The sequence below is a fragment of the Pecten maximus genome, chromosome 5, assembly GCF_902652985.1.
Source record: "Pecten maximus chromosome 5, xPecMax1.1, whole genome shotgun sequence".
NCBI classification, from domain to species: domain Eukaryota; kingdom Metazoa; phylum Mollusca; class Bivalvia; order Pectinida; family Pectinidae; genus Pecten; species Pecten maximus.
The window spans coordinates 42,930,558-42,947,459 of record NC_047019.1 but is presented as its reverse complement, the minus strand read 5'-3'; the positions used below and the strand labels follow the sequence as shown (position 1 = coordinate 42,947,459).

At 38.0% G+C, this 16,902-nt stretch overlaps 1 protein-coding gene across 1 annotated transcript in view; it reads left to right on the top strand.

The window, feature by feature from the left end:
• Positions 1 to 16,902, top strand: part of LOC117328100 (zinc finger C3H1 domain-containing protein-like) — a 72,124-nt gene that overhangs the window by 27,951 nt on the left and 27,271 nt on the right. The window contains exons 20-24 of the mRNA XM_033885461.1: positions 789 to 966; positions 1,376 to 1,562; positions 1,716 to 1,904; positions 8,219 to 8,383; positions 10,094 to 10,275. Coding sequence (XP_033741352.1) covers positions 789 to 966; positions 1,376 to 1,562; positions 1,716 to 1,904; positions 8,219 to 8,383; positions 10,094 to 10,275 — 901 coding nt within the window. The remainder of the gene's footprint in view (positions 1 to 788; positions 967 to 1,375; positions 1,563 to 1,715; positions 1,905 to 8,218; positions 8,384 to 10,093; positions 10,276 to 16,902) is intronic.

The following is a 16,902-nucleotide window of genomic DNA, read 5'->3' as shown; positions in this document are numbered from 1 at the left end:
GTAAGACAACTAGTCCAGATAATCCATTTGACAGTATAGGTAAGACAACTACTCCAGATAACACATCTGACAGTATAGGTAAGACAACTACTCCAGACAACACATTTGACAGTATAGGTAAGACAACTGCTCCAGATAACACATTTGACAGTATAGGTAAGACAACTACTCCAGATAATCCATTTGACAGTATAAGTGAAGCAATGTAAGATAGGTCAGGGATCAGTTCCTTTGTCAAGTTGTTCTTGCGTGGTTTAAAAGAGATTTTGATCAAACTTCATACAAATGTTCAAATATGAGAACACCTGGAATGAGTTCATGTTTCAGGGTGCTAAGGTCAAGGACAAGGTTACTGTTACTATTTATAGAAGGTCTTTGTCAGCAATCAAACGACTTTGTTTGTTAGTTAGCTCTAGGAAAAGACCACTGCTAATATTTGAAGAAATTTTTTGTCGTCCTTACGATCAAGTGACTTCATTTTTAAACAAATTTTATATCAAACTTCATATACACTGTATTGGTAAAGTATGAGAATACCCAGGCCTGGAGCCAGTTGGCCTCAGGGCTTATTTCAGGGTATTTTGGCGGGTTTATACTTGGCACACGAGGGGATTTGTATCACTTGTAATACCTTGTTTTCTTGAAGCCATTTTAGGTAAACAGCAAAATGTGACTAAAAAAGAAAATGAAAATTGAAAGAAAATGAAAATTGGGAAGTTTGGTTAGAGAAAGATATCCAGTGATCAAACTCTCTGCTGGAATAAAAGTAACTTATGTTTTGGTTACAGAATGGCAGCGTCCAATTGACAGACAGGAATTGGAAAATGTGATAGGTGATCAGGACCTTCGCTATTTTGTGTCCGACTCGTCCAACATCCAGGATATGGAGTCTGCTGTACTAGATAATCCACACAACGTCCAGGTCTGGCTCAAACTGGCTCATAAAAATCTCTACAATCCTAACAGGTAGGTCAAGCCAGGATGTCAAGGTCACTTTTTTACTAAATTACCATTTTCTACTTCAAACAATATTAAGTTACTTCAAAATTATGTGGGAGTGTGGTATTATGATGGTGTTTGATTAAATGTGGGAGAGATATTATGATGGTGTTTGATTATATGTGGGAGAGATATTATGATGGTGTTTGATTATGTGTGGGAGTGTAGTATTATGATGATGTTTGATTATATGTGGGGGTGCGGTATTATGATGGTGTTTGATTATATGTGGGAGTGTAGTATTATGATGATGTTTGATTATATGTGGGGGTGCGGTATTATGATGGTGTTTGATTATATGTGGGAGTGTGGTATTATGATGGTGTTTTATTATATATGGGAGTGATATTATGATGATGTTTGACCTGTGTTGCAGTGGGAATGAGACCTGTCTGGATCACGCCCTCAATGTATTAGCACGAGGCCTGGAGGAGAACAAGGACAGCGCCGACCTTTGGCAAAGTTACCTCAGTCTTTATGCCAAACACAAGGAGTCTAGTGACTTACAACAACTGTGTGAAACGGCTCTGGAATACACACAGAGCTACACCCTCTGGTGGCAGGTCAGTAGTGGTTGTCTCCCTTAGTACACTTCTCGGTGTGGAAAAATTGGTAACCTGCAGGACACATGCTGGTAAAAACAAACAAATGAGTGATTTATCTTATTCTTAAGCTGTTTTTATCAGAAGAGGAAATAATTTTGTTTTCTATTTCAGTACCTGAATGTGTGTACGTCGTGCCAGCAGAAACAGGAGGTATGTGACCAGATGTTGGAGTATGTAAGACTAGCCGAGGACCACTTCCCTCAGGATGTACGCTCACACTGGGTCCTAGAAGTCATCCTCTACAAAACATCACTTTACGTGTGGACTGGCAAGTTCAAGGCTGCCATCAAACAGATGCAGGTGAGCAGAGTTTGGAGCTGAAATACTGACATATACCAGGGAGTCCTGTATACCAGGGAGTCCTGTATACCAGGGTGTCCTGTATACCAGGGTGTCCTGTATACCAGGGTGTCCTGTATACCAGGGAGTCCTGTATACCAGGGTGTCCTGTATACCAGGGAGTCCTGTATACCAGGGAGTCCTGTATACCAGGCCAGGGAGTCCTGTATACCAGGGAGTCCTGTATACCAGGGAGTCCTGTATACCAGGGAGTCCTCAGCTATATTATCATATTTTATCTGCTACTTATCGTAGTACTTTATATTATTATGGTCATTGAAGTGTTACCTTATCATTTAGTGTGCATTGGAATACTCATACTTAAGATTATAATATAGTTAGTTAGGTATGTATGGTTAAAGCAAAAGTAAAAAAGCGGGGTTTATTTGGTTGTATATACCGTATTTGACCTAATAAGGGCGCAGGGCGCGGGTAATTGACAGTGGGGGCGCCCTTATTAAGATTAGTTATTCTGAAGTTATATGAAATAGACTATACCTTATAGCAGAATACCCAAGGTTGTGGAAACGGTAAAATATTCAGTCATAAAAATATTCCAGATGAAGATATCTATTCATTATCATATATTAAGCTTAAACATCACTTGAATACTCCTGTAAACTTGTAAACCATGCCAGCTGATCTTTAGACCAGAGAACGTGTGTTCCACCATTTATGTTCAAATGGAACTCTTTTGTGTTCTATTTATAGAAACAGGTGATTTCCCAGATCATATCAGACATCGTTTTCTTTGACCTACTAATTGATTTACAATGTCTTTTACTAGCTTTCTGTTCTGAACAAAAGTTATTTATCAACAAGAATGAAGTATTTACTTTATCTTCAAATAAAGATGGTAAGTTATTATTTGTATGTGTGTTTAGTTTTGGGTGCTCTTTGCACTGACATGTCATCCGTAGCCTGTAGGAATACACAAAATGTGGCGAAAACATGTGTTCCAGTTACTTAATTTGCTGAAGAAATTTGAACACATAAAGTAGCAAAATATTTCACATGAATTATTACTTTTGAACACCTTTTTGACACTCAGTCAAAGATTTATTTCCTTGAAAAAAAGGTAGGGGCGCCCTTATTAGGTCAAATACGGTAAGTCATCTCTGTGGCTTGTTATGTATGGGGTTCTTTCTGAAATAATAACCGGTGTATCACAGAATTTACAGAGTTGATACAGCGTTATTATGGGATGTCCAGTGGCACGGTGGTAACACACCTGTCTTTCACCTAGGTGGCCGGGCTTCAATTTCCTGTTTGGGGTGAAAAGATATGGGGTCACCTGACCAACCAAGAGGGTTTTCCCTGGGTACTCTGGATTCCTCCAATAGTATGGCCCTTAAGGGGCTGCGGTGGCCGAGTGGTTAAGGTGTCCCGACACTTTATCACTAGCCCTCCACCTCTTGGTTGCGGGTTCGAAACCTACGTGGGTCAGTTGCCAGGTTCTGACTGTAGGCCAGTGGTGTTTCTCCAGGTACTCCGGCTTTCCTCCACCTCCAAAACCTGGCACGTCCTTAAATGACCCTGGCTGTTAATAGGACGTTAAACAAAAACAAACCAAACAAACCAAAGCCCTTCAGACGCCCCATCCGGGGCAAAAAGAGTGTTTGATATAAGTTTATTCAACTTGCTTTGCAATTGTTTTAAACTAAATGAAGTTTGCATTACATAGAGTTATTATGAGGTAAGGTTGTTAGGTATGTTCAGCATACAGGAAGGAATGGAAGAAAATCGCAGGAAAAAAGCGTAGGATATTATGTTCTATATTTCATCAACAAATACTGTACCTAATATATTAACCCAAAATCAATTGCCTTACTGCTTGCTGTGTTTATACTGACTTACAGAAGTTCCACTGATTACAGAAATTTGATGATTACAAAAATTCCACTGATTACAGAAGTTCCACTGATTACAGAAATTTGATAATTATAAAAATTCCACTGATTACAGAAGTTCCACTGATTACAGAAATTTGATGATTACAAAAATTCCACTGATTACAGAAGTTCTACTGATTACAGAAATTTGATGATTACAAAAATTCCACTGATTAAAGGAGTTCTACTGATTAAAGGAAGTCCACGCATAACAGAAATTCCACTGATTACAAAAATTCCACTGATTACAAAAATTCCACTGATTACAGAAATTCCATGCATTAGAGAAATTCCACACATTAACGAAAATTCCACTAATTGCAGAAATTCCACTGATTACAGAAATTCCACTGATTGTCTTGGAAATGAAGATGTTAGTGATATTCTCTGCTTAGGTTTTGTTTTACCGTTTGTCCTTTTAGAAAATGGAATTTGTAGTCACTGGCTAGATTTTTGACAACAATGGATTGTAAGGATTAAAATATTATAAGCAAATATGTATAAGTAGGATGGGGGGGGGGGGGGGGGGGGTTGGTTGGAGTGCCTTGTAGGTGTCCACCTGTGTGATAAGGTGCACCATAGACAAAGGTAACATAACATTATATCTTGTTTACACACACAAACAGGAAATCAGATACTCAGCCATGTGTATCTCAACAGTCAGACTTACCTACCAAACCCGGAATCTGTCTCAGGTCTCTGTATCATAATAGGTTATTACGTGTTAAAATGTTTTGTTGTTATTGCTGATAGGGATGGTTGGTATTTATAAAAAACATATCATATTTATGAGGATATTAAAATGATATAAAAGTAATGGAAACTTGTGTAACTGTCATCTGTTTATGATGTAGGAGGGTCATGGGGAATGAACTTGTTGATGTTCATGAATATCAAAAATGAAAGTTGAGCCATCAGTTTGTCTATAAACAAATGCTATATGGGAGGGGGATGTTTTTCCTATATACAAATGCTATGGGGAGAGAGTATCTTTAAACAAATGCTATGGGCAGAGAGTATCTTTAAACAAATGCTATGGGCAGAGAGTATCTTTAAACAAATGCTATGGGGAGAGAGTATCTTTAAACAAATGCTATAGGGAGAGAGTATCTTTAAACAAATGCTATGGGGATGGGGTATCTTTAAACAAATGCTATGGGGAGGGGGTATCTTTAAACAAATGCTATGGGGAGGGGGTATCTTTAAACAAATGCTATAGTGGAGTGGGTGTTGTTGTAACTTTACAAGAACAGTCAAAAGTATCTGCCTCTGAAGAGGCAAATCTGGATATGAAACAAATGTATTGCCCTCTATGATGTGCAATTGAAGACTAAAGTGCTGCCCTCTACTTGGTGCATTCAGAGAATAATGTACTATCCTCTCTAGGGTGATCAGAGAACAATGTACTGTCCTCTCTAAGGTGATCAGAGAATAATGTACTGCCCTCTCTAGGGTGATCAGAGAATAATGTACTGTCCTCTCTAGGGTGATCAGAGAATAATGTACTGTCCTCTCTAGGGTGATCAGAGAATAATGTACTGTCCTCTCTAGGGTGATCAGAGAATAATGTACTGTCCTCTCTAGGATGATCAGAGAATAATGTACTGTCCTCTCTTGGGTGATCAGAGAACAATGTACTGTCCTGTCTAGGGTGATCAGAGAATAATGTACTGTCCTGTCTAGGGTGATCAGAGAATAATGTACTGTCCTGTCTATGGTGATCAGAGAATAATGTACTGTCCTCTCTAGGGTGATCAGAGAATAATGTACTGTCCTCTCTAGGGTGATCAGAGAATAATGTACTGTCCTCTCTAGGGTGATCAGAGAATAATGTACTGTCCTCTCTAGGGTGATCAGAGAATAATGTACTGTCCTGTCTAGGGTGATCAGAGAATAATGTACTGTCCTCTCTAGGGTGATCAGAGAATAATGTACTGTCCTCTCTAGGGTGATCAGAGAATAATGTACTGTCCTGTCTAGGGTGATCAGAGAATAATGTACTGTCCTGTCTAGGGTGATCAGAGAATAATGTACTGTCCTCTCTAGGGTGATCAGAGAATAATGTACTGTCCTCTCTAGGGTGATCAGAGAATAATGTACTGTCCTCTCTAGGGTGATCAGAGAATAATGTACTGTCCTCTCTAGGGTGCCAATAGAACCAACAAAAGTGCTGTCTCAATCCAATGTAGGTGATGACACAACAGAAATTGATGCCCTTTTCTGGCCAATATCAGGAAAGTGGCATCTTCTGTTAATGAGGACAGCCAAAAATAGCACTATCTTCTTGGTTTTAACAGTGATAAATGAAAAAAAAAACATTCTAAAAGGCTCTAACAGAAACATCTGAAAGTGGTTCTTTCTATTGGGTACACTAAATGTCGTCACTCAGTCTTAGGCGTAATGATTGTGCTGGCGATTAAAATAAAATATTCAAATGCCTTCCCAATAATGTCATCATGCAAAAAAAGATCATAACAGTGATAATGATTATCAAGTTTTGGAGTAATTTACCTTAAAATGCAATTCAATTTTTTAAGTGCAGTAAACTGTATACAGAATGCTATCGTTCTGGAATTATTTAACTATCTCTTTAAATCATACTAAACACAGCCTAGTTTTATTAATGTTGATAAATAGCTTTTAAATATGAAAAGAAAAAAATTGGAATGTCAAGATTTTGTGTCAACTGTCAACAGCAGGCTCCCAGGGTAATATAATTATCAATTAAGTCATTGAGAAAACATAACGATCCAGTGTCATGCATGAAGGGCCCCCACTCGAGTTTTTCCAACACGCAATGTTTAAATTGGGTAAAAAAATGCAAAATTGTAAATGTCCTGGTTGATTTGAGGGCAGTTATTATTATTGAAAGCATCGTCAGCTTTCAAATAGCTTAATTGAATTACTAAAATGTTAGTTAATTATGATTCATGATTACTGACATGGAATTTATAAACTTCGATATTCAAGCATTCGTAAGACCATTGTAAATGTTTACACGTTAATTACTTACTATTGTGACCCTGGGATCTGGAGACACCCAGGAGTATCGTGTGGCTGTCAGTATTTAAACACTACATTTCTGCCTCTTGATTAAATCCTGTTTCAAGCTTTATTAAACATTAAGTTGTGGTCCAGTAGTAATCTACTGTTTGGTATCTCACTTCCAATGGTATACCTTTTCATTAGATATAGAACACCTGGTATATATTTACTTGGAGAGTCAAATTATCCGTTGTTACCTGGAACAGAAAGATTATCTTCTACAAAATGGAAATATTAATGCATGCTGATGTATCAAACTTTAAATGATTGTATGTATCATTTAAATACATTGTGATATTTCTAAGACTTCTCTTACATCCTGAACAACTAAGAAAAGGAAAATATCTGGCAAAACAAACTTACAAATCTGCTTTATTTGGAACAATTTGTTTTTCATTCCAAAATGTAGGAAATAATGTCTGTAATAGTTCCCATTCCCATTAAAATTCAGTGAGGATACTGAAATCACAATGACTTTTAGTAATTTATTCCTGTTTTACAGCACTTCAGGCATGTGTCATGCTTGTGGTAACGTTGATATAATGTTGTGTTCATGAGGTATTTTGGCCATATCCTAAAGATATTAGCTATTCCATGTTAGATATTTGAAATTTGAAACCTTTAAAATGTGTAAAAAGATTAAAAATAACATTAGTAAGCATTTAGGTACCAAGTCACACTTTACATTTACATATACATGTTTAATATCAATGTGCATAAAGAGACAAGTATGAATTATGATGTAAGATGACGTTTATGCCCAAGTAGGGAATTGTAATGTTGTAGCTGAGATATTAACCATTATTACAGAACACCAGGGATATATGATAGGGAGCAGGTCATTACCACAGGGATCAATCTTAACATTGGTTACTGATGTAACAATAGGTATTGTTAATGTTGTTTTGAGGTAATCAGTTTTAACATAAGTAGATATAGTGATGGTGAGAGAAAGAAATGTGCTACTTGGGTTATTAACCTTGATCAGTATTTGATTTATTCATTTTCATGAATACCTCATTTATCGACCTTAATTGATGCATGGTTCATTTACCTTGATCAATACTTAGTTTATTTACCTTGATCGAAACATAGTTTATTTACCTTGATGTATACAGGAGTTATTGAACTTGATTAATACATTGTTTAAATTTATTGACTTTGAAAATGCATTGTTTATTGACCCTGAAAAAATGCATGTTTTTTTTACCTTGAAAAATGTTTTATTATTGACCTTGATAGCAAAAAAAGCTTTCTGAAGACACCTGTGTAAGGTTTCATTCACCTGGCTTGACCTGTAGACAAATTTATGTCTAATTGTTGATTTTGACCTTTCAGAGTGTGCTCAAGACAGAAGAGAAGTTAAGATGGATAAATAAGTGCCTTGTCAACAATGACCAGTGTCTACTTTGGGTGTCTTATGTCCACCTCAAGGAGATGAAAGTTCTCCCTCCTCAACTGTATGACCCCCTCAACCAGATGTCTGGGCGTATAGTCAATAAGGTTTGTAGTATGTGTACAGTACAAATAGTTCAACACCATGTCAGGGCGTATAGTCAATAAGATTTGTAGTACATGTACAGTACAAATCCTTCAACTCCATGTCTGGACGTATAGTCAATAAGGTTTGTAGTACATGTACAGTACAAATCCTTCAACTCCATGTCTGGGCGTATAGTCAATAAGGTTTGTAGTATGTGTAGAGTACAAATCCCTCAACCAGATGTTTGGGCGTATAGTCAATAAGGTTTGTAGTATGTGTACAGTACAAATCCCTCAACCAGATGTTTGGGCGTATAGTCAATAAGGTTTGTAGTATGTGTACAGTACAAATCCCTCAACCAGATGTTTGGGCGTATAGTCAATAAGGTTTGTAGTACATGTACAGTACAAATCCCTCAACTACATGTCTGGGCGTATAGTCAATAAGGTTTGTAGTATGTGTAGAGTACAAATCCCTCAACTCCATGTCTGGGCGTATAGTCAATAAGGTTTGTAGTACATGTACAGTACAAATCCCTCAACCAGATGTTTGGGCGTATAGTCAATAAGGTTTGTAGTATGTGTACAGTACAAATCCCTCAACCAGATGTTTGGGCGTATAGTCAATAAGGTTTGTAGTACATGTACAGTACAAATCCCTCAACTACATGTCTGGGCGTATAGTCAATAAGGTTTGTAGTATGTGTAGAGTACAAATCCCTCAACTCCATGTCTGGGCGTATAGTCAATAAGGTTTGTAGTACATGTACAGTACAAATCCCTCAACTACATGTTTGGGCGTATAGTCAATAAGGTTTGTAGTATGTGTAGAGTACAAATCCTTCAAATCCATGTCTGGGCGTATAGTCAATAAGGTTTGTAGTACATGTACAGTACAAATCCCTCAACCAGATGTCAGGGCGTATAGTCAATAAGGTTTTATAGTATGTGTACAGTACAAATCCTTCAACTCCATGTCAGGGCGTATAGTCAATAAGGTTTGTAGTACATGTACAGTACAAATCCCTCAACCAGATGTCAGGGCGTATAGTCAATAAGGTTTGTAGTACATGTACAGTACAAATCCCTCAACCAGATGTTTGGGCGTATAGTCAATAAGGTTTTATAGTATGTGTACAGTACAAATCCTTCAACCAGATGTTTGGGCGTATAGTCAATATGGTTTGTAGTACTTGTACAGTACAAATTCTTTAACCTGATGTCGGGGCGTATAGTCAATAAGGTCACCTGGTCTGGTCGCCTGGTCTGGTTGCCTGGTCTGGTCGCCTGGTCTGATCACCTGGTCTGGTCACCTGGTCTGGTCACCTGGTCTGGTCTGGTCACCTGGTCTGGTCTGGTCACCTGGTCTGGTCTGGTCACCTGGTCTGGTCACCTGGACTGGTCACCTTGTCTGATCACCTGGTCTGGTCACCTGGTCTGGTCTGTAAAGACTTAGTCTCCCTTGACCCCTTTCTACTTAGCTGTATGACTCCCCAGCTCCCTCCTCTTTACTGCTAAATCATCCCTCTTTTGACTCACAAAATATATGATGATATTATTTTCACAGCCTAGCTCCCAAAGCACACACACATACACTAAATGCATGTATCTTGCACACAGAGGAGGTTTTCCTTACATGACGATAGATGTTGTTAGTAATACTTAGTAATTAAAGACTCCAGTTTGATGGAAATAACAGTGTAATCAAAGACTTTTGTTTCTATGTTCCAGACTGACATTATGATAGAGTGGACCAGTAAGGAGAGCTTGACCACTGCAGTGACCATTCTGATTGACCTGCTACAAAAAGCCATCACCTGCTGTGTGGGTCGTATTGAGGTCAACAATCCTCTGGTTGCTCAGGGAGGCATCCTCTATCTCAACCTCTTCAACCTCCTTAAGTGCCAGGAAAGGTAAGCATTATACTCAAAAAATCTTCATTCCAGCGTAAATCACCTAGACGTATCTATCATACAGTAATTATTAGCTCACATGGTCCGAAGGATCAAGTTGTGCTTATGCCATACCCTGTCTCCAGAGTCCATCAACAATTGACTTCTTCATAACTGCTGATTGGAATTAAACAAAACTTGACTGGAAGCATCTCTAATGGTTGACCTTCAAAATTGTAGAAGTGGTGGGGTTGACTCCCCAGGGACCTTTAAAAAAGTTTCTGTAATAACTTTTTGCTTAACTTAATTTTCTCTGGGATCTGAAATTAATACAATTAAAGTGGTCTTTAGCAGAAAACCACCCTTTACTGATTCATGAAGTGGTTTCAGCATTGACTCTAAAGGTATCATTTTTCATCAAGTTGGAGTCCCATATGAAGTTGGTCTGGATTGGAGTCTGATATTAGGTTTGTGTGTACTGTAGTCAGATATCAGGTTTGTCTGTAATGGAGTCGGATATTAAGTTTGTCTGTAATGGAGTCGGATATTAGGTTTGTCTGTAATGTGGTCGGATATTAGGTTTGTCTGTATGGGAGTCGGATATTAGGTTTGTCTGTAATGGAGTCAGATATTAGGTTTGTCTGTAATGGGGTCGAATATTAGGTTTGTCTGTATTGGAGTCAGATATTAGGTTTGTCTGTAATGGAGTCAGATATTAGGTTTGTCTGTATTGGAGTCAGATATTAGGTTTGTCTGTAATGGGGTCGGATATTAGGTTTGTCTGTAATGGAGTCAGATATCAGGTTTGTCTGTATTGGGGTCGGATATTAGGTGTGTCTGTATGGGAGTCAGATATTAGGTTTGTCTGTAATGGGGTCGGATATTAGGTTTGTCTGTATTGGAGTCAGATATTAGGTTTGTCTGTAATGGGGTCGGATATTAGGTTTGTCTGTAATGGAGTCAGATATCAGGTTTGTCTGTATTGGGGTCGGATATTAGGTGTGTCTGTATGGGAGTCAGATATTAGGTTTGTCTGTAATGGGGTCGGATATTAGGTTTGTCTGTATTGGAGTCAGATATTAGGTTTGTCTGTAATGTGGTCGGATATTAGGTTTGTCTGTATGGGAGTCAGATATTAGGTTTGTCTGTATGGGAGCCAGATATTAGGTTTGTCTGTATGGGAGTCGGATATTAGGTTTGTCTGTAATGGGGTCGGATATTAGGTTTGTCTGTAATGGAGTCGGATATTAGGTTTGTCTGTAATCGAGTCAGATATTAGGTTTGTCTGTATTGGAGTCAGATATTAGGTTTGTCTGTAATGGAGTCAGATATTAGGTTTGTCTGTGTTGGGGTCGGATATTAGGTTTGTCTGTATTGGAGTCAGATATTAGGTTTGTCTGTATGGGAGTCAGATATTAGGTTTGTCTGTATGGGAGCCAGATATTAGGTTTGTCTGTATGGGAGTCGGATATTAGGTTTGTCTGTAATGGGGTCGGATATTAGGTTTGTCTGTAATGGAGTCGGATATTAGGTTTGTCTGTAATCGAGTCAGATATTAGGTTTGTCTGTATTGGAGTCAGATATTAGGTTTGTCTGTAATGGAGTCAGATATTAGGTTTGTCTGTAATGGGGTCGGATATTAGGTTTGTCTGTATTGGAGTCAGATATTAGGTTTGTCTGTAATGGGGTCGGATATTAGGTTTGTCTGTATTGGAGTCAGATATTAGGTTTGTCTGTAATGGGGTCGGATATTAGGTTTGTCTGTAATGGAGTCAGATATCAGGTTTGTCTGTATTGGGGTCGGATATTAGGTGTGTCTGTATGGGAGTCAGATATTAGGTTTGTCTGTAATGGGGTCGGATATTAGGTTTGTCTGTATTGGAGTCAGATATTAGGTTTGTCTGTAATGTGGTCGGATATTAGGTTTGTCTGTATGGGAGTCAGATATTAGGTTTGTCTGTATGGGAGCCAGATATTAGGTTTGTCTGTATGGGAGTCGGATATTAGGTTTGTCTGTAATGGGGTCGGATATTAAGTTTGTCTGTAATGGAGTCGGATATTAGGTTTGTCTGTAATGGAGTCAGATATTAGGTTTGTCTGTGTTGGGGTCAGATATTAGGTTTGTCTGTAATGGAGTCAGATATTAGGTTTGTCTGTAATGAGGTCGTATATTAGGTTTGTCTGTAATGGAGTCAGATATTAGGTTTGTCTGTAATGGAGTCGGATATTAGGTTTGTAATGGAGTCAGATATTAGGTTTGTCTGTAATGGAGTCGTATATTAGGTTTGTCTGTAATGGAGTCGGATATTAGGTTTGTCTGTAATGGAGTCGTATATTAGGTTTGTCTGTATTGGAGTCGGATATCAGGTTTGTCTGTAATGGAGTCACATATTAGGTTTGTCTGTAATGGAGTCAGATATTAGGTTTGTCTGTAATGGGGTCGGATATTAGGTTTGTCTGTAATGGGGTCGGATATTAGGTTTGTCTGTATTGGAGTCAAATATCAGGTTTGTCTGTAATGGAGTCAGATATTAGGTTGGTCCATATGGGAGTTGCATATTAGGTTGGTTCGTATTAGGGCAAAATGTGTAAATAACAGCTGTAATGAGGTCAGCTATGTTCTATTTATAGTGTGACAACTAGTACCTATTATAGACCTTAAGTTTAACTTTTACCAAGGTCACATTTAAATCAAACATTTAACACCAGATTTAAAGAAATGGAATCCAAAGAAAGACAAAGTGTGATAGGGTCATGTATCTTCCAATTATTACAATTAAAATTGTTGTTTTGTAAGATGTGCGGTTTGTGCAGATGTGTTTTCACACCTCATTACACAAACACAACTGGGGAGATTTTTGTAGTAATGTTATCCACTGGCTACCTGTGAGGTCACGCTGAATTAGCTCATTTTTACGTTATCGGAGACGCTTTGTGTGATGTTCACTAACATATAACTTGATTTATGTAAGAATTACGGGTGTAATAAAGGAAACATCAAATCAGAATTAAGAGTTTTGTGTGGTGGTAAAGAGAGAACATGCTCTTCTATAACAGTGAGGATATCGTGTGTTATCTGGTGTTGTATAGCATGGTCCAACGTTTCTTTACTTTCCCTGTTTGACAGAGATGCCATTACATCTGTATGCCAACAAAATATGTGCTACAAGAGAGATGAGCATCTCTGGAGTATATAGAGGCTTATAAATCATATTTAAATACATTTCTACAATATTTAGCTACTGAACATTTCTTTTAAACATTGGATAGAAAAATATTGAAGAAGAAATGATAAGTTCTTCTGATCATGCCTTTATTGGCTAATTCCGTAAATGAAAATGTCTCAATGATAATGTTTCATGGCAGTATCTTCATACCCGATATCTGGTGAAGACTTGGGATGGTTTGTGTTTCTCAGGAACCTGAGATAATGAACTGTCTTGTACAGTTGTTGCTGTGTCCTTAGGCATAAGATGCTTAACCCTATTACTCTCGAGAGCATGTGGCAGACCTCCCATATGTTTGTTTATTGAGGTAGTCACCAGCTACTACATGGAGACTTTACCTCAAAATGACCTATAGGTTCATTGTACGATATCAATGAACCCTCCAAACAAACAAACTTATGTCTGGATCCTTTGTTAACAAATTTAAGTTTGCACTTTCCCTACTAGAATCATTGCGATACTTGGTTCCACAACTTAGAATGCTGTACTTCTACAGGATGGTCAATCTTTTAAAGAAGACATAACTGGGAATTATAAATGTGTTATGAAATCGGATAGGACACACAGAAAACAAGATAGAATCTGGTAAGAACGCTCGTGAAATCAGAGAGGGCTTCTATCAAGAACAGTACAGAAAATGATTTTGTTAGGCCACAGGTAGATAGGGTGATTATAAATGTTTGTATGATTTGTGGGACCTTTCCCTTATCATTACACAATGTTACAAACAGCCCAGTATTAAAGGATTCCAGTAAGGATGGCTAAAGTACATAGGTAGTGATAACCATCATACATGTAATTACCAGCTAGTCCCCAATACATCCAAAACTTGTAAAACAGGTAATTACCAGCTTGTCCCTCAATACATCCAAAACTTATAAACCTTAAAATTTCTCGTGAATGAAGTGTTGATGGCACTCGCTGTAGACTTAATAGAGAGGAACTCTATTGGAAGTTAGTTGTATCAGTTAGCAACTGTACTTTTAGTAAGTCAAATTCAATAGAAAGTTTTGTGTTATTCAATGACATATTCAATAGAAAGTTTGAAGTTAATCATATTCAATAGAAAGCTTGGAGTTGAATTAAACAATATAGAGTATTCAGTATCAACAGTTTCCCGATAAAATCAAACCCTTATAAATATGATATCTAGATGTATTGCCACATCTATTACTATCAGACATACAAATAAATCATTCTGCCTTTTAAGTTGGAAATTTTCATAAGTTTGAACAGTCAATAAAGATATATATATACGGTTATGTATTATTTATAAACTCAACATTTCATTCCAATGGTACCTAAATATTACACATAGAAGTTACCTGGTTACGTTTTTATACACCACCCACCCACTCTCTCAGGAATTTAGGAGGTATACATACTGTAATTAGTTTGTCTTCCTCCTCTTAGTCTGTCTGTAATTCATTGAAACTTTATGAAAATGAAGTCTTGTCACACATAATTTGATCTCTGAATGTACAGTGTCCCTTTCCAGGAATACATAGAGGGTATCTTACAGTGTCTTCAGTAATACCAAATTTATTTCACAAGTGGGGGCTAATATTTTGATATATTTCATGAGTGGGGCTAATATTTTGATATATTTCATGAGTGGGGGCTAATATTTTGATATATTTCATGAGTGGGGCTAATATTTTGATATATTTCATGAGTGGGGCTAATATTTTGATATGTTTCATGAGTGGGGCTAATATTTTGATATATTTCATGAGTGGGGCTAATATTTTGATATATTTCATGAGTGGGGCTAATATTTTGATATATTTCATGAGTGCACAGCACGAATGAAATATATATCAAAGTATTTGATATATATAATCACTGATATATATTTATGCTTTATCTTGTTTTCTTAATATATGAATAAACTGCAAATATGTATTTTTGTCAAAATATGCAGTTAATTTTAAACACTGCATTATTGATTAAATGTCTACTGCAACTTCAAAAAGTATAGGATATGTTCCTTTGTGTCAGATTGCCCCCATAGGTGAGAATCAATTAAAAAGATAAGCTGTGAAGTTTAAGGTGTTGAATACTGATGTTAAAGGTGGATATGGGTTTTGGCCCTAGCTTTAGAAGTTGTATCTTCACCATCACAACCCATGCATCAGTGTGTCTGATCTGCCACAGATACAGAAAGTCAGGACAAACTTTTCTTTAGTTTGATATTTCAGGAAGTGACAGATCAACAAATTTAATATTTTGAAATACATAGAAAATGCAGCACTGAGGTGTTGGAGCGTTACATCGAGATATTAGTGATTACAGGTGAATACATGTGTAAGTAGAGGACTCATGGGAGGTTAACAGTAACAGTCACAAAGGTTCTGTTGGTTAAATGTTGGGATAAAAACCCTGTCTGAAATACATGGTTTGGTTTGTTTCTTAGGAAGTTGCTCTGTAGTTGCACATGTGTACTTAGGAATGTCAACACTTTACCCCTATTTGTTTCATGCAATCCAGAGGACCTATGTCTAATTCAGTGAGGTACCCACCACCTATATTACATTTACCACACCTGAAAATATCCCTGGCCTTTGATGGGAATATAACAGGCAAACAAACCGGAACTCATGGATGCATTTTACATGTACATGTACCTCTATTTGATCTGGATAGCATTCATGCCATCAAGAGTCTCTGGGCTTTGATGTTAGTGGTGTTTAAGGGGAAGTGGCTAAGGGCTCCATGTGTGGTGCATTAAGGGAAGTGGCTAAGGGCTCCATGTGTGGTGCATTAAGGGAAGTGGCTAAGGGCTTCATGTGTGGTGCATTAAAGGAAGTGGCTAAGGGCTCCATGTGTGGTGCATTAAGGGAAGTGGCTAAGGGCTCTATGTGTGGTGCATTAAGGGAAGTGGCTAAGGGCTCCATGTGAGGTGCATTAAGGGAAGTGGCTAAGGGCTCCATGTGTGGTGCATTAAGGGAAGTGGCTAAGGGCTTCATGTGTGGTGCATTAAAGGAAGTGGCTAAGGGCTCCATGTGTGGTGCATTAAGGGAAGTGGCTAAGGGCTTCATGTGTGGTGCATTAAAGGAAGTGGCTAAGGGCTCCATGTGTGGTGCATTAAGGGAAGTGGCTAAGGGCTCCATGTGTGGTACATTAAGGAAAGTGGCTAAGGGCTTCATATGTGGTGCATTAAGGGAAGTGGCTAAGGGCTCTGTGTGTGAAAGGAAGGGACTAAGGGCTCCCATGTGTGGTGCATTAAGGGAAGTGGCTAAGGGCTCCATGTGTGGTGCATTAAGGGAAGTGGCTAAGGGCTCCATGTGTGGTGCATTAAGGGAAGTGGTTAAGGGCTCTATATGTGGTGCATTAAGGGAAGTGGCTAAGGGCTTCATATGTGGTGCATTAAGGGAAGTGACTTAGGGCTCCGTATGTGGTGCGTTAAGGGAAGTGGCAA